General features: G+C 35.8%; 1 protein-coding gene across 4 annotated transcripts in view; it reads right to left on the bottom strand.

The window, feature by feature from the left end:
• Window positions 1–2908: 2908 nt before the first annotated feature.
• CHFR (checkpoint with forkhead and ring finger domains) overlaps window positions 2909–24026 on the bottom strand; it is a 28384-nt gene continuing 7266 nt past the window's right edge. For 2 of the 4 annotated variants that reach the window (XM_068412308.1, XM_068412307.1), the window contains exons 4-18: window positions 20311–20420; window positions 17815–17874; window positions 17455–17667; window positions 16244–16459; window positions 15511–15667; window positions 15111–15265; window positions 14361–14523; window positions 13316–13458; window positions 12769–12888; window positions 12371–12454; window positions 11571–11641; window positions 10494–10581; window positions 10213–10320; window positions 9052–9124; window positions 2909–3363 (exon numbers count right to left, since the gene is read on the bottom strand). In XM_068412308.1, coding sequence (XP_068268409.1) covers window positions 3285–3363; window positions 9052–9124; window positions 10213–10320; window positions 10494–10581; window positions 11571–11641; window positions 12371–12454; window positions 12769–12888; window positions 13316–13458; window positions 14361–14523; window positions 15111–15265; window positions 15511–15667; window positions 16244–16459; window positions 17455–17667; window positions 17815–17874; window positions 20311–20420 — 1840 coding nt within the window. In that variant the 3' untranslated portion in view covers window positions 2909–3284. Of the gene's footprint in view, window positions 3364–6118; window positions 6728–9051; window positions 9125–10212; window positions 10321–10493; window positions 10582–11570; window positions 11642–12370; window positions 12455–12768; window positions 12889–13315; window positions 13459–14360; window positions 14524–15110; window positions 15266–15510; window positions 15668–16243; window positions 16460–17454; window positions 17668–17814; window positions 17875–20310; window positions 20421–24026 lie in introns of those variants that run through there. The other 2 variants (XM_068412309.1, XM_068412310.1) reach the window with 2 other exon arrangements.

A 24026-nucleotide genomic window follows, 5' to 3' on the forward strand; every position in this document is an offset into this window, starting at 1 on the left:
CTACATTTGAAGGGCTGGAAAAAGTGGCTTTTTCAATAAAAGCGTGTTTAACTATTCATTTCTACAACGTAATGACACTTATTTTGTTTATTTTGCTGAAAGACTAAGTTGTCTGGGCATTACCTCAGAGCACCAGGACATCGCGTGGTGTACACCAGTACAGCACCCTCCCCCGCAGTTGCTGCAATGGAAAGAGAACGAAAGCTGCTGCATCATTCAGTCCACAAACACCCAAGGATTAGATCCTGTTTGATTTCTCCTCAGTAACCTAGTGAGATAACGAGGTGGTTGTTTACACTGACTGCCTCTACTACCTGCCTGTGGAAACAAAGAACAGGTTTTTCTAACCTGGGCAGACTGCTGCCAGAGGCTGGTTTCTGTGGGAGTCTGGATTTCCTCTCATATATTGCTTATCTTAGCACTGCGTACCTCTTCCATCCTTGCCTGCTATAGCACTATAGAGCCAATTATACATGAGACACTAAATCAGGTATCATACATTCAGCATGGACTACATACATATGTATATTGAGAGATGCCTCCCTCTTGAAGAATATGCAATATTGAACAATGCTGCTTATTATCAGAACAGATGTGGCTGATATGCCCAACTAGTCAAAGGTGATGTCTTCTGCCACTAGAAGACACCGAAGCCTAACGCCTACCTGGTGTGTGCTGCAGGTACACAAAGACCATCCCCTTGTGCTTGGCCAGCCCTTAAAAGCCAGGAGTACAACGTGCAGGAGACTTAAGCTTAAGTTCCTGACGTGCCTTTTGAAGTTCCTATTTTTTTTAGGCAGATCACTAAAATTAACTGCTAAAGAGGTACTTGTGTTTTATTTTGTAACTTCAAAAAAATTAGAAAAAAATTTTCCTCCTCTTACAGCTAAAAGGAACTGTTTTGAAATTCTCTTTTTTTTTCCCCCCCGCAAGGAACAAAAACAGCTTCCACCCATACTCTTCAAAAAAGTCATAGCGCAAATTTAAGAAATTCTGAAAACTCCGGATGGAATAAAGTGCTCTAATACTCTCAGCTGCAAATATTGACTAGGACTAGTTTTTAAATAGTATTACTTATGGCATTTATTTTGTTCCTAACAGCTATATTACTTCTGAGAGCTATGCTGCCACTTTTTAACGACAGAAAACCTCACAACTCACGGACGGGCTCTGGATTCAGGTTCACCTTTGTGGTAATGCAGTCAGTTACTGTGCTATTTTGCATACTGTAACCAAGCAGCAAATGGGATAAGCATGCTAAACACTTGCTGAAGAGGAGGAAAATAATGTCAATCACCATTGCATAGGAAAAAATGTCCAAAAATGTTATGGAGCTAACAAACAGAAGGAGTACTATTTTCAGTAAAACTGGATTTGAATAATGTTCACTTTTTAAAAAATTAATTATTCTGGAATATACTAGGCAATCCCTCTAGCCAATGCGAATAGGACAAAAATATGTGGGCATTCCCTATTTTTCCATTGTTGAAACAGAGCTTCAAAATAAAAAAGCTTGAAGCTATACAAGCTGACAAGAATCCCATGTGCCAGGTTTCTTACTGTCAGGTAGTTAAAGTGGTTGAGAATGGAGGCTCAATAGGGAAACAATCCAAAAGATTTAACATGCAGCTAATGCAACCTAACTTTGAAGATTCAGAGTAGCAAGAAAAATCCATTTATAACTTCCTAGCAGAAACATGAACTGAGGTTTCTTTTCAGAAATCTAACTTCTCTAAGAGCAGTTGCTTACAAAGCATCCTACTCATAACTGTTTGGGTTGTTTGTTTGTTTGTTTGTTTTCCTATGAGAAGGGCACATGAGCTATAACAAAACACATTTGACTCAAACAGTACAGTCAGCTACTAGATTTTATTCTAAACAATTAAAGATTAATTTGGATTGCAAGGAAAAAAGATAAGTCCTAAGCCAACAGTTACCTAACGAAAGCGAGCAACTCAAACTTAGCGGCACTGAAAAGAATACCCAACAGAGACCAAATATAGCTTCAACATATATTCATGGTCTGTCTAGAAATGTTTTTGATGTTAAACCTCATATGGCACATTTAGCATTTTTTATAATTCATTTCCTATGGAAACTAATGAGCTTAAGGGTGAAATTACCTCATTGAAAGTCAAAATGGTGAAGTGTGAAGAAAAGAAGGATGACCTGAAAAGCAGATTTAGAAGCAATCTTTGCATATTAAGCATTGCTGTGGGAAATACTATAATTAGTTTCCTTCAGAAGTTATTCCTTGGAATTGTGTAAGTGGTATTTCGGCTACCAAAGATCATGCAGAAAGTATGTTAGATAAAATAGGTGGAAAAAATGCAAAATCCCCACACATTCTTTTTAAAACCAAGAGATCCTTTTCCTAACTTCCAGTAACAGTGACTGTTGGTTTATTTTTAGAGGGCAGACTGTACAAAATAAGGCCCCCTTCCAGCAGAAATTTCTAAGAGGCCATAGGAAACCAGATTTTCAGAGCATAATTTAGAATTGAGCATTCTCTTCTCAAATGCCTAACTCCTTTTACTTGAATCAACTTATTTCCCTAAGCTCTTGCTGTAGGCTAAGCCATCTGCACTACACAGTTCTACTGAAGACTCGAAATTGCTACAAAATGGATGTATTTTGTTTGCAGAACAAATGAGCTAATGATTGATCTTTGAGTGTCAAATACCAAGATTTTTCTATTAACTTCGAGGTAAACAGTATCAGAGCTTAAACACACATTCTCCTACACAATTGCTGATTCAAATACTTGAGATGCACTGAGGGCTCTCAGATTAACACTGATTGTTGAGATTAGTATGTTGTCAGTTATTCCAGCTGCCAAAGGCCATATATTGTATTCTTTCTCACGATCATGCTACCATCTATCTTTATTCTTTACAGAAGAAGTGCTCAGAAGAGCTTAGGCTGTGCCAGAACTGATCACTTGATATGGCTTAAATCCAAAATCAGCAGCTTCCTCAAACTAAATTAGTCACAAGTTATTTGTTGAAATAATGGAGTATAAAACACTTAAATCCATCAATATAAGCACAGGGCAAGCCAAAACCACTACAAGTTTTAAGGTCTATCAGCTTGTCTTTATGGCATACAGAACAACACAGCATTTTCACTTTTACATTACTTAACCATGAGTTTGAATTTCTCTTAAATTTAGTCTGAGGAACAAATGACATCTGGTTTAAGAACAGCAATACAGATTAGCTACAACATTAAAGGATATCCAGCTTCAAGTGTGGGAATGGCAGCAGCGCAAAAATCCTAGGATACTAAGCTGCGATTTGAAGCTTAACAACTCTGGCATTGCTGTCTTCCACCTCAGATAGAATGGGGTGCAGACAAGTCCTCCTATTTACACAGCAAGGGAAAAGTTCTATTCAGAAAAAGTTCTATTAATTTGAAATCTTATCATTTATACAAATTAGATCATTGTAAAAATGAACACAATATAATAATCACTTTCTCTTGCCTGTTGTTAAATCAATAGTGGTATAAATCAATAGTGGTATAATGCTTGTCACTTCAGTGTTCACAGTGTTGCAAGAAATTAAACTACTATCCACTTTTTTAAAAGTGGTAAACTTTATTTACTATCATCTTGAAGTCATCTTGTTGACAAAAATGAATTCTATTTAATAGTTTTTTGCTTATATCACTTGTTATAAATCCTGTAGAGATACTGATGATGCTTTGTGATATCATCTGACACTTTTAAGAAAGTTTGAGAGAATTTCTTGGAATGACACAAAAACTCACGTCATTTTCGGATACCTCAAGTTCAAGGCTGATATTTCATTGTAAAATCTCAACATTCAAGTAACTAATAGCTTTACCAAGCATTAGAAAGCGTTGCATATATCCATTTCTGTGGTGAGAGAATATGCCACAGAAGAAACAGAAAGACAACTTCAGCAATTTTTTTTTTTTTTTAATTAATAAGTTCTTAGTTCAGGAAAAAAATAAATCACAAAAGAACTGGAAGAACTACTCTCCACCTTCTTTATAAAAGAACTTTCTCAAAGAGAGAGACTATATACCTTGTTCACCACTATGTCAAACCCTATCATAATCACCTCAGTTTTCACAACGTCTATTCTACCACATTTCATGCTCAGCTTCCAAATATCTCTTATAAAGGAGGTGGGGGTGTGCTTTAGACAGGTTAAAAATATGCTGCACCTTTACAGTATTTAAACAATTACACCAAGCATAGTTCATACATTTATCACATTAACTATCACCTGGTAACCATACATTTAAAAAGGTCTAATGTATAGAGTATGTAATACCCATGACAGATACTCTTACTTACTTAAGAGCATATAAAGATCAGGATTTATTCACCCTCCCCATCTGCAAGTTAATTTCTCATCTCTTCCTGGTACAATATAAATGACAAAAAAATCCCTTCATTCCATTGCACTACCGCAACCCTATATGCATAGAAAGGCAGATTAATTATCTGTAACAGGGAAAAGGAAGAGGGGTTTATAAAAGGAATTTGAAGAACCTAATGCGCAGGTAGTTTAGATGTTAAGTACGTAAATTTTGTTGTTTGTTGTGTTTTTCCCCGATATTTTTTTTCATAAAGTCAAATAATACATCCCTATACAAACATAACTTGAGTAAGTGCAAGTGAGGTTGTACATAGTACTGTAGATACATTGTTCTTGACCAAAAAAAAAAAAAATCAGCACAAGAGACTTGAACACTAGCACAGTGACAAGTCTATGCTGAAAGCCCATCTGGGATGTAGGAAGTGGTGAATGAGAATGCAAAGCACATTTCTGCATATAATGTGCAAAAGCTTGATCTCCACAACTGCACTCAATTTGCTACAGGCACAGCCAGAGATGAAAATGAGACCAAAACCAGCTGGGAATGGTTGTCCTGAGAAGATACAATAACCATTAAAAAAAAAAATCTAAACATAAAATACAAATACAGAAGCAACAGAACATTGTTAATAATACTAAAAGACAGAAACACGTGTTGTTAAAAGAAGTTTCAAGTATTATTCCAGATCCAATTTCAATCCTACTCACAGGAGAAAATGCCCAGAGATTAGGAAGAGAAGTCCACACCAAAGTGTATTTTTAATAGCATACAGGCATGGTCAACAAACCCATTCTTGCAACAGCTATTTTAAAAAATAAAAAAATCTAAACAGAAATGCATCATTCTAATTAGCATTCATATTAAGATGTGCATTACTGGAAATAGTTGTTTTATTCACTGACACCAGTAGACACGATGTGCTGCATCATTTGTGCTCCATTATATCACAAGATATTGTGTGTACACTTTTTAACATTGAAGTATAAATCCTGCACATAAAATAAGGCATATTTAAAAACACCATTCGTATCTACAGAGGTAACTTTGTATGCTTTCTCCTCATTCTGTTTCATTCTTCTAGGTATGATGAAAAAGAAAAATTGGTCCCAGTTGAGGTTTGTGAACATTAGCTATCAGATTATGATGAAACAGATCACATCAATTTGAGGGGGCTGGTGGGTTGTGCTGGGATTTTTTTTTTTTTTTTTTTAATGCTTGGGACATTTCCTGAATGAGCTCTGCAGAAGGCATGAAAATGAAATCTACATTTTTCTGTCAGTGACACCAGTGTTCCCCTTCATCATCCCTATCCCTATCCAGAAATGCCTCCATATTGCTACAATTTGTCAAAACTGAATTATTTTCTGTAAGATTGTTCCTTCCAGTAAAGCTGCTATATTCTGTCTTAAATTAGAGCTTTTTCTACATTTTCACCAGTGTATGCATGCTAGAGAACAGCTGCATGGCAGAGGTACATATTTAGCACACGATATCAAACCAAAAAAGAAATACAAAAAATGAACCAGTGTGTCCTACTGGCTGCTCTATGTCAAAAGCACTGTTTGGTCTTCTGATACAAAACACTACAGAAGTAATATTAGCAGAAGTCTGTTCTGCTTCAAGTATTACCCCAACTTTAAATGCAATTTTCAGATTTTTGTGCAATTATTTTTGTAATTTAATTTGAATAAAAACATCCAACACGACTAAACTAAGAAAAGAAACTGTACTTCTTCCACTATAACACTGCACATATGGTAGAAGCTTTAAGTTGAAACAGCTGTTTAATGGATGGATTTTTTTTAAAGTGAATATTAACGTGGTTTCTAGCCCAAATGCAATGGGTAGCGACAAAATATCAGACTACCACAAAACGCAGTTACAAATATACACTGACAATTTCCTTCTTAAATATTAATGGCTCTTGAAATATTCATCAGATAATTTTACAAAACATTTCTATTTTAAGTCTAAGGATTTTCTTAGTTTCTTCACAAGTAGTGCAAATACACTCCTTATTCTTAGGTCTTCCCAAGATATGGCTGGTTTTTGTGTGTGTGATTTCTGTTTGTGTTCTTGACTGAAGTGATACAGGGACACTGTAGTCACGAGGATGGAATGCAATGCTTGCTGGACTTTCTTGGAAAAAAAAATATATCTACCTTATTCATGTACAGCTGTAAAATTCTACAAATTAAAAAGTTCACACCAGATTATCTGATGCAGAAGTTATTGAGTCCCTGCTATGGGGGAACTGAGAAGATCCCCTGAAACCTTAAACTGTACAAACAGTCTAACAGGTTTTGTCTCCTCGCTACAGCCTACAAGTATTCAGTTCTTGAATCGTGTTTGTTCACAAATGTGATTGAATTTCCTGAAATAAAAGAAACCAAAAAGTATTAAAATATAACAAAGTGTTCAGAAGTCAGGCAACAAAAAAGAGCCAGCATATTTCACGAGGTATTTTAAATGTTAAACAGTTTAAAGCAGAACATTTACATGCTAACATATCTGTTTTTCAGAACCTGTTTAGAACGTACTCTACTACCATGTTATCTGTAACAGGATTTTCAACATCTCTCTTGCCTAACCCTTATTAGTTTTATTATGCACATAGAAAACCTGTTATTAAAAGCATTCCTCTATACTTCTGCATACTTCAAATCCAGAAGGGAATTAAACCAGGAACAAGAGAATTAATTTTGCCCTGTGAGACATTAGTAATTTTTAAAAGACAGCATTACACATGTCACTAGGAACTGGAATTAACCAGGCTAATAATACATTTCAACATAAACATGTTCTTTCACTGGCTTAGAATCTTCTGGAAAGAAAAAGGTAAGTTTTTCTCATTCGGTATTATTTAGCTTTTATGGGAATGGCAAGCCCATCTTCCCGAATTGAACAGATAACGCTATTTTGTATGAGGCACTTCTTTCCAATTCTAAAAAAAAAAATCTCACTATTCATTCTTTGTTTTTTTGTCTTACATGGGTTATGCATCCCCGATACATAACTGAAACAGGAGTTGGGTTGTTGAGTGTGCATATACATGTGGAAGAGATGATGCAAGAGAGACCATGAATTTTCTCCCTCTTGCTGAATTAGATCAAAGATTAGGAAGAAACCTTGCTTACAAAACCAAACTACTTAGCAAACATTTTAGATCAATTAAAAAAATATAACTGGATATCGAGAAGGGGTATGACAGGATTGTTTGCTTTTACGGATTGTGGGAACTAAGAGGAGCAGCCAGTAAAGTTCTAGGAACAACTAATGCTTGAAAGATAAAGAAAAAAAAAAAAGGAGGGGGTAAAAAAGGAAAAAAAAACTCGGAGTCATTTTGATTCTAGATGGAATTATCCACCACAATATGAACAAAGATGGCTGGTGAGTGCTTTGGTACTGAACTAACTCTCTACCATTTCAAAACAAAATCTCTTCTGGGAAAAAAAAAAAAAAAAAAGAGAGTCCTGTAACATGAAGTTACACATAGCAGTGGTGCTTTGAATTACATCTGCAACATAAATCCCAAATTATTTTTGAAAGTTATTTGGTAAAACCCTCTGAATTTGTAAGAGACTGGGGATGAATATTTTACAAGTCTTTCTTATGATCTGCATGAGCATGAGCTGTACAAACTGGTTATTTTCAACCCATAGTACCTGAAATATTAAAGGAATTATGCTAAGTGTGTATGTTCATTGCAGCATTAGAAAGATACTGCAGAATCTACTATTCATTAAAGCAATTTCTCAATAAGGACTGACACCTCCTCTGTCTTAAATTGCACTGAGAATTTGGAGAATTATTAAAGCAAGAAGGATTTTTCTACCCTCCCTGGAACCAGTTAGCTCTTAGGTAGATAATTTTTGTTTTGTTTTACAAGTCTTTAATATTCGTCTTACCACACATGTATCTTTTCGTAAGAATGAAACTGCATCGGTTATCAGTGGCCTTGATTTTTTTTTTAAATCAAGGACCTTGATTTATTTTGGATGGACATTTCTAACGAATGACCAGATACTAGGAGCCCATGTCCCTTAGATGTATTAAAACACTTGACAAGTAGAGAGTTAATCTCTTTTCAGGCTTGGTATTTCATTTTCACCATATGTCCGATTGCTTGGGTCAGAGGCATAAGACCCAGAAAGTCCTCCAAAACCAGGAACTGCTAAGCCACACCAGGTTCCTAATGTTACATGTTCCAAACTTCTCTTGCTTCTTTTATTACAAATTATTCCTACCAATTTATTGCTTCGAAGTACGTTCCACTTCACTGGAAGAGTCTCTCTCACAGTTTCAAATTGCACAGGGCTAATTATTGACTATACAGTGTTTTTAAGAAGCACCCAGACACGAGCAAATGAGAAGCTGCTTCAGTAGGAGAAGAACAGGAATGAAGGGGGAGTTGCAGGTGGAAAACAAGACTCAAGAAGTGTCAGCAATGGGTTACATCAACTTACAAGTGCTAGCAGTGCCCTTCTGACATGCACAAAGGGCTCATTTCAAAGCTGTGTTAAAAGCAAAAATGACAAAAAACACCCCCAAAGCTCACCCAATTTTGCTTATGCTGCAACAGTGGTACTCATGCAAATTCTGGCACTTCAAAGGTTGGTTTTGTTGTTGTTGTTGTTTTTTTTTTTTAAAACAAAACAAAACAAAACCCAAACCCACTTTATAAATTGTGTAACTTACATGGCATGATGTGCTTTGACCTGAGTTCGACAGTTGCGTCCCCAGTAGCAGTCAGGACGTGATGTGACAGTCACTACAAAAAGAGCAAATGAAATGCTACATTTATTACAGAAGTCATTAAATAAGGTGATGTAGATTATTAAGCCACTACTAATGGTGGCTACTCATCAGAGCAAGGCTTTATAGAGAAACAAGACATGATTGGCCAGAAACTACTGTAAACTATATTGGTTTACCTTTCTAGAAACAAAGCAAAAACTTAGTGAAGGACAAAAAATTCATTCTGAATATTAGGCTCATGCAGACTTATGATGAAAGGATTTGGTTCTCCGTGCTGTCAACTGAAATTTTACCGTTTAGTTTAACAGAGAGGGACTTCACAGTTTAAGACACTGGGCATATGTCTAGATAAATTTTTCTTTCATATGGAAATGTATTAATTTGGGTAGAGTTTGTTGGTTTTCCCCCACTTTTACATACATTATAACTCAGCTGTCCAGGAGGCCATTATACTAAAATGAAAAGCAATGCTAAGGAGAAACAAGGTAGACTGAATGTCTCTCATGCACAGCAGCAGAGTTCTCAACTGTTAATGACAGAGAAGCTGTGGCTAACAACAGGAACTAGATGGACAAAAGTAACATTTAAAAGTAGGCTGTTGAATGAGCTTCTGTTCCCAACAGATTTGAGATTGAAGGAGGCACAGTTGTTTGCATGCTATTTTATACTAAAAACTGTAAATGCAAACAGATTTAGAATTAATTTATGAAAACATTCTTGTTCCTAGTTGAGAGCTGGTAAAATGTGAAATTGTTCAGGAGGTGCATCATTTTATGTATTTAAATGGGAAAACAAATTAAATTACAGCAACTAGTTCCTGTTGACTATATCTGGATTTTATTGAATTCTTCTTTTCACTATGCAGATATATTTATTCTCCAGATGAGAAATCATACTGAAAGAAAAGATTCCATTAGGGAGTCTGACAATAACTATATGCAAACTTAGCAGCTGACAAGTAAAGCCAATCAGCATATTAGCCTTGCAAAGAGATTTGCATTGGGCTTCATGAAGGTGCTAAAAATACAAGGATACAAGGATGAAACTGTCTTTAACTCTTTAAATGACTTTTCCCCCCTTACTGTGTGAACCAATCCCCACCTGGCAATTCAGCAACAGGAATATTCTGCCTGTACTGGTAGGCAAGTTCTCGAAAGCTGCGAAGGCCACAACAGTAGCAAAGCACTGTGTTCCCAGTAATTCTGTAATCTGGGGAGAAAACGTTTGTACATGATGTCAGTGTAAGGCCTGAGAAATCAGATTTAACAAAAATGTCATGATGGCACTGGTTATGTACACAGAACTTCAAACCTCTTGATAATATTACTGAGTTATATATAGACAAAGAGTTATACATGGACAAAAATGAACCTAACACATACCTGACAACATAAAAACTCCTCTTTGAAGAGCTAAGAGACTTTCGTTTAACATATTTTTCCATGTCAAACCCCTGGATGCCAGGTAATCCTGAAAAGAGCAATTTCAGTGTTTAATCTAGACAAATCTCCAACATTAAAAGTGACTAAGCCATTCACTCTCTAATATTTCCAAATCTAGATCTAACTAGGTTTTCAAAATGGGCTGATGTTGATTACAAGTAAAAATTAAATACCTTTAACTTAATTAGCAAGATACTTTCAGATCATTAATAAAACCTTCCACTCAGTATCCTTTTTTCAGAAGGCTTCTACTTTTGCCAAAAGAATGCAAATAGATGCATTTCAGTCACAGTCTCATTCACCTTAAAACAAGATTTCATCCAGTTTACCTAATTTAGATAAACTTGTTATGGTATGGGCAAAATATTTTCCATGCAAGCTAACGTGAAATATAACTTGTCTGGGAAAAAAAAATACCTAACAAGTCTTGTTTTCCTGGTATATTTTTAGTGAATTATATTTCTCTTTAATTAATATTTTGGTGGAACGCTTTAGACTGTAGAAACTGTCTTTCCTAACAAATACTCCACACAAGTAAAATTCTTAAGATGATTTAAGAACCAAACATATCTGAATTCTACAGTGTGTCTATCAGTAATTTAAATTCAGAAGTTATGTCTAGAATTTTGGCCTTCTTGGCACTTGTCAGACATACATATTGGAGAAATCAGGATTGCATGAAAGTGATTTATTTGTTATTGTAGTTAATTTGGGTGGTACAGGAAGAGCTGATGCTAAATGGAATGCATCTTTAGAATATGATGCCCTCTTACACAGAGACTGAAAGGACCAAATTATTACCCCAAAATACTTCCAGTCTAGACACAGTAATTATAACTTTGGTCCAGCTGAACGTTTGGGGTTCATTAGATTTGCCTTTTAGAATAGGTGCTGCAAGTGACACAATGCTGCCACTGTAACTGTTGGGCAGCACATCACTATCATTTCACTAGTGAGCACATCTTAAACTTTGTACATTTATTATTATGCATCATACATAATGATTTTTAAACGTACCTTTAGGATATCTGACTCGTAGTGGTTGTTATTTAGGACTCCATCTAAACACTTATCACCAAGATTTATTTCTAATCAGAACAAGAAGAAGGAAGTTACTATTTCTTCCCCCAACCCCATGGTCCTCACACATTTTCTGAAGATCCTTCTATTCCCGAATAATGTGCATAGAGTCATATGAGCACCAAGTAAATGACTGCATTCAACATATGCTAAAGCATGTGATATATAACTTCTAGTGGCAATCAAAGACAAGACACTGAGATTTTACAATTTCACCTTTAGTCTACAAACACTACTACTAATCTGCACAAATTAACAGCACTATTAAAGCATATTCCATTAGCTTCAAACTACAGCCAGGTCACTTCATCTGTTCTAATTTATTAAAAAAAAAATGTCTAAAACCTGGAGTTTCAGAAGTCTGCATGTTTCAGAGGGTAAGGTTCTTTTCTAATCAGTTAACATCAGATGTTCACTGCTCTTGCATTGATTTGTATGATTCTCTTACTAGGCTGAAATACCCCGTATTTTTTTATATGGGAAAGCATTGTGCTTAACAAGTGTAGTTTTCAAACCCAATACAGTATGAAGACAAGAAGTTAAATCCTCTCGAAGTTAACACACACACCACCCAATAATCTTTTATGTTTGTGATGTGAGGACACAGCCTTTGCTTCCTTTTGCTTGATTGTGCTACAAACTAATCTATTACATTTCTTAAATTACCTAAAGTTCAAGACAGACAGACATTATTGCAAAGTGAGCAGGCTCATAAGAAACAGATTATTCCACAATACCACAGAATGGTGCCAAACAGCCAAAACATGCCATCCGAGTGCAGCCCCAGTATAAGTGACAGAAGGGTTGCAGACAAACTGTACCTGTACAACAACAAAGAAAACCCCTGTAAGGACCTGCACACAACAAAACTCAACAGTTATTGTTCTTATAAATCAGTAACAGTAGAGCTCTGATAAACTTGGTTAAAAAAAGTACAACTTTCTGATTTAAAATACATTCTATAGAGGAATAATAAATTTTATAAGGGAAGATTCTTTCATGCTGTCACTACAAAAGTCCCAGATAAAGAATATTCAGATAAAGAACACTCTTCAAAGTAAACTTAAGTTTAATTAAAAATAAGGGGAGATTTACTTCTGCAGACAAGGTTAAAAAAAAAAAAAAAAGTACACACATTGCTGAGGAGCAACATGAGGATTCTGTTCACGCTCTGCTCTTCGGTCAGGCATTGGCTGAAAGCAGCAGGTGCATATTACATGACTTCCTTGAGCAGGACACACGTATTCCTGGACAGCTAGATAAGTTAAAAACAGAAAAAAAAAAAAAAAAAAGGATAGTCCGAACAATGTACACAACTGCAACCTGGACTAGGAATCTTAGCGAATATTAGCAACATAAAAATCTGGAAGTAACCAGCAAGCAACAATATTTTTACAAAGATACTACAAAAGAGCAGAAAAAATGGCATTCAGACTTCTACACTACGTAGGTATGTAAAATATTTCAATACGTAGAACAGTTTAAGAACTATCAACCTTCAGCAATCTATTTTGGACAACCACAAAAAACCCATGGTCAAATCTCATGATATTTGCAAAGGCACCTATGTGAAGTGATGTTACTCTCATAGCACTATGAGAGTGAGTTTGCTTAGTTCATAACGGGTGTACGAGTTGTAGTATTTTAGTATCATACTACTGAGAAGATTTCATGACACTGACCAGCAGGGAAGTTGGCTGATGTAGATGGCGCATCTCCCAGTGCTTGCATTCCTCCTGCTTCTGTCTCTTGGCCTGTACCAGGCAGAGTTGGAACAGAGTGTCTTCGATACCCTGGGCACTGTCTGCATACTATATATGGTTGACTGAAAGAATAAAATAAGGTCATAGGAAATCACACCAAACAAATGCGAATATAACTCATATCCCTGTGCTAGACAGGGTTGGTCATACTTTCAAAGTTCAAATTTGGAACTTCTTCGTCCAGTAACATATGGAAGTTTACATAACTCAGTACCTCACAGCTGTGAGGACTGCTGTAGTTGTAACAGATAAAAACTTTGTATTTTGTAGTATTCCATAAATAGTTTTTTAAAAAAAAAGAAAAGAAAAAAAAAGAGCGGTGTGACTGGAAGTGAGATGAACAAGGAAGAGAGGAACAAAGCTGGAATAATTATCTCCAGGCAGAGTTTTTCTGTTCCCCTCTAGACATATAGCAAAAAATGTTTGCTGTTGGAAATAAAGAGGAGATATTTTGGTGCCTGGGAATCCCTAGGTCAAGCATCAGCTGCTTCAGTACCATACACCTGGTGAAAGCAGCATTCCAGACACATAAGAAAGTACAATCATTGCAGCTGCACCCATAGGGTCATGGACTGCTTTATCTCCTGACAAAAGCTTAGCCAGAAACCTGTTTTCTCTAAAGCAACATAATTGGAAAAGGTAATTTCACATATCTCGCATGAAGCTGTTGCACAGTTCAGGATAGAATTGTTGGTCATTAACTGAATCTTGCTGGACTTCCAGGAAGTTCTAATTATAGTTATTTTTTATTGACTGCTCAAGGTTCAGTAGGACGGCCAGTAGAATAGCCAAGATAGTTACTGCTAAGAATGAACTTACCTGAAAGCAAAAATAAGATTCATTCTGGCAATGATCATGGAAACACTACCAGCAATAACAGTGTTTGTGAAACTAGCTCAGTTTGTGGGTTTGTGCATTCAAACTTAAGTAAATGTAATTCAGTGCACAACTTAAACAGACATACCTGATATCTGAAGATTCACTATCTACATCTGACAATTCCAACAGATCTTCAGAACTTCCTTCCTCGTCTGAAAAAGATCTCCGCACTTTAGGTTGCAACATGTCTTGAGTAATTTTGTTTCTAGCATCCATGCTACGTACATCATCTTCATTACGACATTTATCTGGCATGAGAACCAAATTCAAATTTCAAGAGAAAAGAATAGCTCACATCCCTTATCCCCACCCTACTTTATTAACACAGTTACGATTATTGTGTTTTCATTTCTATAAAACTTGTTTTAGGATAACAGAGTTCTAGAAGATCTTAGTTAAATTCCCCTCTCTGTTAATGGAAGAGTAGTATCAGGCAACTTAAGTTTTGTTTTCAAGAGGCCATGATCAAAGTTAATTAAATCCATATTTCAGTGTATTTTTCAGACGTGTCTGAGTTTAGGTGGCGTAATCAGTCAGTGTCCCCTATTTGATAAAATTGATAACCTTCTCATGATTAAGCAGCAAAATAAAATTAAGAATTCTTAGCATACTCAGTTATGGTATTAAATCACCTTCAATTCCCACACGGTATTTGAAATATTACAATTTATTATGTCATATTAAATGCACTTGTTTTCTTACAGCCACATCAGAGAAAACAACAGAGTAATAATACATACACAAAAATTTAATAGACAACAGTCTGTGCATACATCAATTACGCAGCTAATGTGTGAAATACATCAGATTCTGTTACACCCACTGTTCAACTTGCCTGGATGCTGAATCAGATAAGCTTCAACCAAGTTGTTCAGTATGTGATTTTTACAAATACGTTCTACTGGGCAACGACAAGTTGGACATAGAGAAGATCTTTCCATCCATCCTGAGTAGCAGGCAGCACAAAAAGTATGCATACAAGGCTGCAAGCTGGAAAACGCAGACATGAAAACAATGAAAGAAATGGAGTCAAACCACAAATCTTTCATTTTTCAGATACATTCATAACACTCAAAAAACTGTTTAGCATTGGTTTGACTATATAGATTGTTGCGGGGGGGAAGGGACTCAGAAGGGCTTGTGAAAACCCTAAATATCCTGGCCTCCTCAAACGGTTGTCACTGAACTTCATATATTATTACCACATGATTACAGCTTTTGTCAATCACACATACCTTACACAGTCATGCAGCAGTTCTTGGCAGATAATGCAAGTTAATGTTTCTTCCATCTTATCTGGTTTCACATTTGATGTTTTTGCATCTTCAGAGCCAACTTTAATTATGCATTCACTTGGAGCTGCTGGTGGAAGATTTGGACAAGCATCTTCATCTACAAAAACAGAAGATTCCACAGTATGTAGTTCTTGAAGCTTTTTAGATTTTTTTTTAATGTTAAAAAAAGACCTGAAAGATATACACTGATTCACTGTTCACTGACAATGGTCCCACTAAAGGTTCTTGCTTTACACATAACAGCTTCTGCTACTGAAGATATTACTTTCACTGGACCAGAAATCAAGTCAATAAGAAGCAAGAAACAAACTGAAGAAGGACTGATGACACCTGACCTGACTCAATTTGGGGCAGGGGAGTGAGAGGGGAGTTTTGCTTTTCTTATTTAATACAATACTAAAACATAAAATAACATTGTGAGGAGGAAAAAAGTTACTTATGCCCTACTAACATAACCTTTCAAGACCTTCCAGGTTTGATATGTGTGCATTTTGAATTTATTTCATATTAATAAAGAAAAATAAGCACAGATCCTTATCTTTCTGTTAATCTCACTGGGCTTCTATGAAAAATGGCCATAGCTTTAGGTTTCTAATTAAGTTTTTTAAACTAACTTTCAACAATAATATTAAAAGAATGCAGGGTAGGTTGTGCAATACTGTACTATACTAGCCTCCTTTTAGTTTCTTCTTAGCAGGTTCCAAACCTTCCTCCTCCCCTGTCCTTTGAGAATCTGATTCTGCTTTTTCTTTGTCAATGATTTCCGAAGTGATTGCAGAAGTTTCAGTATTCATATCCAGCTTTTCTTGTTCGTCATGCAGTGCTCTTAGACACACAGATTCTAAGATAGGGAAAGCAGGCACAGGAGTGAAAACTGAGGATTGTGATCCTGCAAAATAAAACCAGAAACATGAACATAGCTGCTTACAGATATGGGACATGTGAAAACAACAGGTACTCAAACACTGATGATGCACACACATCAATACAAACATCTGAATAAGTGGAACAAAAAAACAATGTCTGCATTGTACTGCATCTGTACTACATGCATTCTGAGCCAATCTGACTAACTGGAAGACAGAGGGAAAAGAAGCTATTAGTTGTGTAACCCTACTTAAAATCCCCATTCCTCTTTAAATCGTAGAGTATTTATTCATAAGGCTATTATCCACACCAGGTCTTCCTGACAAAGATGCCAGGCAGAGGATTTATGCAATATTGATCATACGTAACAGGTTAGGATCACAGTGGAGGGGGCAAAGCTTTGTTTTCATAGGAGCATGTTTAAAAAGTCCCAGTGAACTGTTGACAAATGCAATTTTCTAGAAAGCCGCCCTTGCTCCAGTTCTATTTTAAAAGTCAGGCAGCATTGTGGTATTACACTTGCCAACATAACACCGGATACTAGACTAGGGATCCATGTGGTATATTTTGGCATTAGAGCTCTAAGCAAGGGAAAGGGGACTGGTGATTGGCAGCAGTAACAGTCACAATTAGAGTAGTTTCTCAGAGTGATTGCATGAGCAGAAGCATTCATATCTACTTACTTAGTTATATGAGCCACATAGATTTGCTAAGTTTTCACCAGTGCTCCACTATAAAACCATACTGTAAAGACAGAACAGTGTGGGATCTACGTGCATTTTCTGCCCCTCTGAGCATACGCAATTCTCACAATTGCCTTAATCATCCACAAGGATTTACCCTGCCTACTCAGAGAGAAAAAGTTAAAATGCACATATCCACCTGGTATTTTCACAAGAACCTAACAAAGCAAAAGCTAAAGACCCAGACAGGAGTAAGAGATTAATCTGTTAAAATTAAAAACTGGAGTAACAGTTGATGGGATATCAAACTTTAAATACTTGACACAATTCTTACCAGATGTAGAAGGGTTATCCTGCTGAACAGATGCAGACTCAATAAGAGAGGTAGAAGCAGCATTAAAGAGGTTAGATGCAGAAGTAGATGGCTGTGGTTCCTCATAGCAAGACTGAGTAGCTGATGGTGATGAGGTAATTTGGGTCTCATCATTACTTCTTCCTGTACTTGAGGTATCTTTGGTCACATGGCATTGGTTTTCTACATTAACTTCTACAGTTGGAAGAAGGGAAAGGAAAGAAAAAGATCTGTGTGACCAAATCATGGCTTCAAAATTCCAAGGAATCAAACTCTCTCAAGAGGGTTACATTAGTCATTGAAGCTTAGCTCCTCTTCATGCATCTTGAATTACTTCCTTACCTACTGGTTCTTGAGTTGCATCATGTTTTGTGTTTAAGGATTCATAAAGATAAGCAACATCTGAAAGAGAGAAAAAAATATTGAACAGAATCTTTGAACAAAACTTCACTAACTTTAATCTCACATAAACAACTTCTCTTCACAAGCAGCTGCTTCCCCAAAGTGTCTGACAATGGAAGAAGCAAATGAGGGGTCACCTCTATAGTACAATGTTAATACTCCTACTTAGGAGGCAATTAGGAACAGCACAGCAAGATCTTTTCTTCCTAGGAAACCAGGCAGAGCAGCTTTTGTGTGATGTTTAACTTGTGCCAGCCATGGAACCAGAGGCGTAGTCATTTCTTAAACCCCAAATCTGGTCTGTGTCAGAACAAACTGTATTTTTACTGATACTTCAATGAAAGTTCTTCAAAGTGGCTTATTATTTCTGAGCTCACTTCTCAACTTTTTCAATAAATTTTATTTTGTTTCTTTGTGAGATACATGAACTCTCAAAAATACAGATTAAGACATGCCATAAATTTAATCCAGAAACTAATTTAGTATCTATTAAAAAAATCAACTGGATAATATTCCTTTTTTCTCCATTCTACTTCAATCTAATACAGTTCCAAAGATTCCCCTAACTTGCTACTCTATTTTCATCTCCAGCCACCTAGAAGCAAATAGGACTCTCCTAGTTTGTAGCAACCCTTTTTCTGATCAAAAGTTAGAGTACAAAAGTTAGAGTTAGAGATCAAAAGTCTCCTTCAGAACTACCCAGAATCCAAATACGCATACCAAATCTAAATTATCTCTCTGTCTTTGAAGATGGACAAGCTGAAAAAGCAAAACTAGAGGCTTGGTAATTCAAATACTTGTTAACCCAAACAGAAATCATTGAGAATTCATTACAAAGTACCTGGAAAATTCACATAAGTGAGTTCTTCTAAGTAGCATCAACTGCAATAGTGCCACCTTAGAAAGGATTTGTGAGATAAACAAGCTGTACAGACAGACAAATATAGCTTATCACTGCTTCTTGTAACTTTTATGTCAGACAACATAAATCTGTCTGATCTGTCTGTATATAAATTAACAGCAGCTTCATAAAGGAAGTATTTCAGTAGTGAGTATGTGTATGTGTAGAATTTTTTAGATTAACAGTTCATATGTCTATTACTATATGAAAATGAAAGACTGTATTTACAATTTTACATTAAACATCATCCTGTAAATGTATCTAATACTACACCCTTCCATCTCCCAGTACATCATTATCTTCACAACAATAGGGAAGCTTATGACCATACAAAGTCTGTCTGTTCACCTTAAAGTTCCACTTCAGATCTATCAAATACATAATTAGAATTAACATTTAAAATGCCTCTTTCATCTAAAGTCTTTTCCAGAAAGTGAGTGCTCTCTGCTCAAATTTAAATATTACATACTTCACACTTAAAAGAATTGCATGCTAATGGACAGAGCAATCAGCTGGGGCACAACTTGCCCATTCCCTCTCTCCCCTCTGTTTATCAAAGTTGAATCTCAACTGTCATTTCATAATAATGAGCAATTAAATTCTTTCTGTAAATCTTCTAAGTCAGTGTTGGATTTAATGATCCTGTATAACTGAATGAAATAGTATGAAATGAAAAGGTATGAAATGAAAATTTTGCTGCCTCAATAGTTATAGTTTCCCAAATCATTTATGAACATCTTTAAGACAGATGTCAACATAGATCATTCATGAAATCTTTTATTAATTTCGTTCCATTGCAAAAACTGAGCATTTACCCCTAAACCTTAGTCCCTGACTTCTACCCAGTTAACACATGAAAGAAAATTACTTCCTGCCCACAATAGCTTATCTTATTTAAAAACCTTTGAGGACGGACCCCCATTAATTTTTATTTATTTTTTTTTTAAACTTAATTATGTTATTTCAATTGCATCATCCTGAAAAGAATTCCTGAAAAGAACTATAGGCATGTGAGGCATGGTTCTTCTTCAAGGCCACACAAATATTCTTCTAGGTTTACTAATTCTACTTTCACTATAGGGCTTTCCCCACCTCCCCCCCATTTTGCCTCTTACCCCTTTAAAAACAAAACAGAACAAAACAAAACCAACACAAGCCAAAAAGCTTTTGCAGCCTTTCCTTCTGGTGCCAAAAATTGTTTCAATGTGATATATAAAGTAACACCAACTACCCCAGCAATTTGACTTCTAAAAGAAGCACTGGGCATGTAATCAGAACCTCATTAGTTAACATTCCATGCATTAGTTCTTCCAAAACTACTTCTAGACACATTTTAATTTCATACAGTTGCTCACACTTGTCCCTGTAAAAATTGGCACATCCATGATCTCTTCTATAGAAACTTGTTTTTAAACATTAACAAATTATTTGTCCTAAAATTGAGTAATTCTTTTTTAATTGTACTGATATTTCTCTTCTCTCGTGACTCAAAAAAATGACTAAGCATGCCATTTAAAAAACAATCATTTACTTACTGTTCTCTGGCTCATTTTTTCTGTAAACAACATAGATCACATCCCCAGTCTGTAAAGGGTATGTCTGCTTCTTCACCACTTTCAGTTTATTAATTACTGTTCCATTAGTACTGCAAAGAGAAAGAAAACAGCATAAATGTTTTCATAATTACATGGGAGAAGGAAGGGAAAACACAGGATACTTTTAATGAAGAAAAACTACTGGCTCTCAAAAAAATGTAAGCCAGGATCAAAAAAAAAGTCCAGAAACAAATAAAAAATTTGTCACAAAGACAGAAGTGCAGAGCTACTAGGACTTCAAAGCTCATTTGCAGCTTCTGGTAGAGAGAGGGTAGCTGACAAACAGACAGACAAAAGATCCCTGTCATTTGGCCAATGTCTCAAAATAATTAGGTGATTGTTTTCATACAATAATCTCCACCCTTTAAGTATAAAACAGGAAAGGGCAATAGGAGTTCTATTCAAAAAGTTCTAGGTTATGTTTTACAATTAACACTGGGGATCTCCTAAGACATTCTGCGACAAAGGAACTTTTCCTGTAGTCAGGGATGTTATGTGGCACTAATTTTTCTCCCCTCTTGCTTCAAATAGTAAAAACCCTAAAATTCCAGGGTTACTTAGACTGCTTGCAACTCAAAAGTGAGAAGTTAGTAAGGTGGAAAAACAGTTATCCATAATTAAAAGACAAGTTGGAATGAATGCTTTTGATATTGATAAAAACTCCAAGACTCATGGAAGAAATTAAACTGAGGAAGAGGAAAATGCAGAGCATTGCTGATTAATGGAGGTATCTCTGCTCTTTCACTATGGATGATGTTTTATACACAAGCTATTAAGTTTTTTATAACCAAGTTACCCAAGTATCGAATAATTCCAGCTCAGTTGCGATATGCCTTTTTCAGGGTTGCAGCATTCTAGAAATTCAGACTTCTGTGATTCAAAATCTCAGTAATTAGTACCAAATATAAAAGAAGATAAAAATCTGCTTCTTCCCCTCAGCAAAGCAAGCTGCTGCATGAAATAACAGCAAACCTTTGCTGCCACCTCCTGGAAGTCACCACTTGTGCCCAGGACACAACCCAGCCTTCCTCAAACAGACAGGTTTGTCTGTAGAGGAGAGGGATGGTTATTTAGAAATAAATATCTTCCCTTCTCATTCTTTTTCTTTTAAAAATCAACCTGGAAAAATATCTTGTCGTTTAGCAACATGATCAGAGAAAGAAAACTAGAACTTTGTACTGTTGATCTTTTTGGATACAAAGTCAAAAGCATTACATTAAAAAGACAAAAGGAAAAGCAAGCCCTTTTGAATCACTACAGCAAGACTTGATCAAGGCATCAGTTCTTGCTCTTACCTCTGCACTGCTTTCACTATCTACATAGTTGAATCAACTAATCCAACATAAATAACTAGATACAAAATAATAAAAATGATACTTTAAACATCATGAAACAAACAAAAATCTTTGGGTCACAGCAATATTTGCTCTATTAAAGAATCTTCAAGCTTCTCCTATAAGCAAGAAAACTATTTCAAGCTTGCCTTTTTAGCTCAGGCATACAGATGTTGACTAGCCTGAAAGACATGAGCACCCATGAACCAGCAGAACAGAGACATCACTAAAAGAAGGCCAAAGTTCACCAACTAAGAGAAAAAAATAATTTTAGTCAGTCTGTTAGAAACTATACTCATTTTTAACTTAACATTGATACTAGTGATAATATATTAAAAAGATTTATGTCGAAGCAAAAATTGCACCTCCTTCAATTGTCAAAGAAACAGTAAAGCTTATAACAATCCCTGAAACCTGTAAGAGGTCCTTTAACAAAACTAGGAAACATCAAATTTGACCTCCTTAGTTTTCCAGAAGGCAAAACAAAGCATGCATCTCCCATCTGCCATTAAGTGTTTTAGGCCTTCTTTTGGAGCTAAACTCAAGTAACGAGAATTGTCTCTTACTGAGGTTTAGCTTCTACAGGCAATTCCTAGTCCCAATAGTTCACTAAACATCAGGAAAAGATGTTGCAACAATATATTTTATGAAGCTGCTCTGTCTTGACTGCCAAGTTCTGAGATGGTTATGAGGGACAATAACTCAAGTGAGGCATTCTTGCAAAAAGGAAAAAAAAAAAACAACAAACCCACCACACATCTAGTAACCACTCGTGCTTGGTCTCACAAGGCAAGCTGCAGAAATAGCTGCCCAAGACCCTAATTGTCAAATTGACTACAAACAGCCAAATCTTTTCAGTTCTGCACAGTTATACAGACTTCAATGAGCAGACTAATAAATTATTTGGCATCCATGGACCCAGATGAGGCAGGAATAAACTCATACCACTTAACACAGAAAACCATAAGCTTTTATTAAAAACATTAGCGAACTGAAGTAGTTGTATTTACATCTCAGCCAATAATCAAAGGGAACAAAACATCCAGCTACCCCAGATAATTGTATTAGTCTTTCATTTCCAGTTTCAGGCTTTAGCATGAGGCATATAACAGATAGGGCAACATATCGGATTAATGCTGTGGGTATTTTTTAACGAGACACACATGATAAATTATGACATTTGTACATTCCTCTGATGTTTCAAATTAAAGTAAGATCTTCATAAAATAAGTAGTAAGTACAATGAGAATCCTAAATATGAAGGCCATTCATTAGGACTTAATATTGAATTGATACTAACTGGCTGTATAATTTTTGAAGTGGAGAAGAAAAACAGTACTAACATATAAACTGCCTGCGGTGTGAAACAATGTCACAAAAAGTCCCAATGTCACTTTTCTAAAGAGTGGAAGGAAAAAAAGTCAGGCCTTGACTAGGATACAATTACTAGCATCCATCCAGGAAAATAATGTAATTTATTGTAAAACTTCTGGGTTAACAGTTTTAGAAGTTATCTGCTATTTAAATGCATATTAACCTGAACACACTGTAAATTGAAATGAGTTTTGAATTCTAGTAAGTTACAGAATCCCTTCCGTACTGTGTCAGTCTCCATTCTTTTAATGTTCACAGAAATAGTTTTGACTGGTAGGGTGTAAATACACCTTTCCTGCTTTGAAACATCACTTACTACTTAGAAGCCTTTAAAAAAATTACCTAGAAGACAACAAGAGGAGGTCCTTTAAAGAATTACCTTAGTTGCCTTTAAAATTTCTATTTCAAATGGGGAATCTTACAATTGCTTTTACTTAAGGCAAGGCAACTACTGCCTCCACTGTGTTAAGTCAGTTTCTATAATTTGTTTTCTTTCAAGCAGTATAAAGCAACTAGTGCATAGTCTGAAAAATAAAGCAGATACATACCCCAAAAAAGGGTGAGTCTGTGAATATTTCATTGTACTATTTGCAAACTCTTGGCTTTTCTTACTTCCAAACTTCTATTTACTCAATAATTTTGAGTTCTCTACACATTTCCTTTCACCTGCAAATTTATGGTAATTCTTTCCAAAGTAGATCCAAGAACTCATTATGCTACCAGGGAGATAAAAACCAATGTTGGCTGTCTACATATATTTGATTATATTCTTTGGTTTAGCTACAATACAGAAACAAAGTCCACTCAGTTCAACTGTCCCACACTAGCTGTCTCCTTCAATGCATTCCTCTTCACCAGAAAAATCTGAGCTTGACCACAGCAATGTTTCCAAACTATTTTCCACTTCAGAGAAGAAAAAGCTGATGTTGCACTATTTTTCTGGGACTC

This window comes from Nyctibius grandis, chromosome 14 (genome assembly GCF_013368605.1).
Source record: "Nyctibius grandis isolate bNycGra1 chromosome 14, bNycGra1.pri, whole genome shotgun sequence".
In the NCBI taxonomy this organism is placed as follows: domain Eukaryota; kingdom Metazoa; phylum Chordata; class Aves; order Nyctibiiformes; family Nyctibiidae; genus Nyctibius; species Nyctibius grandis.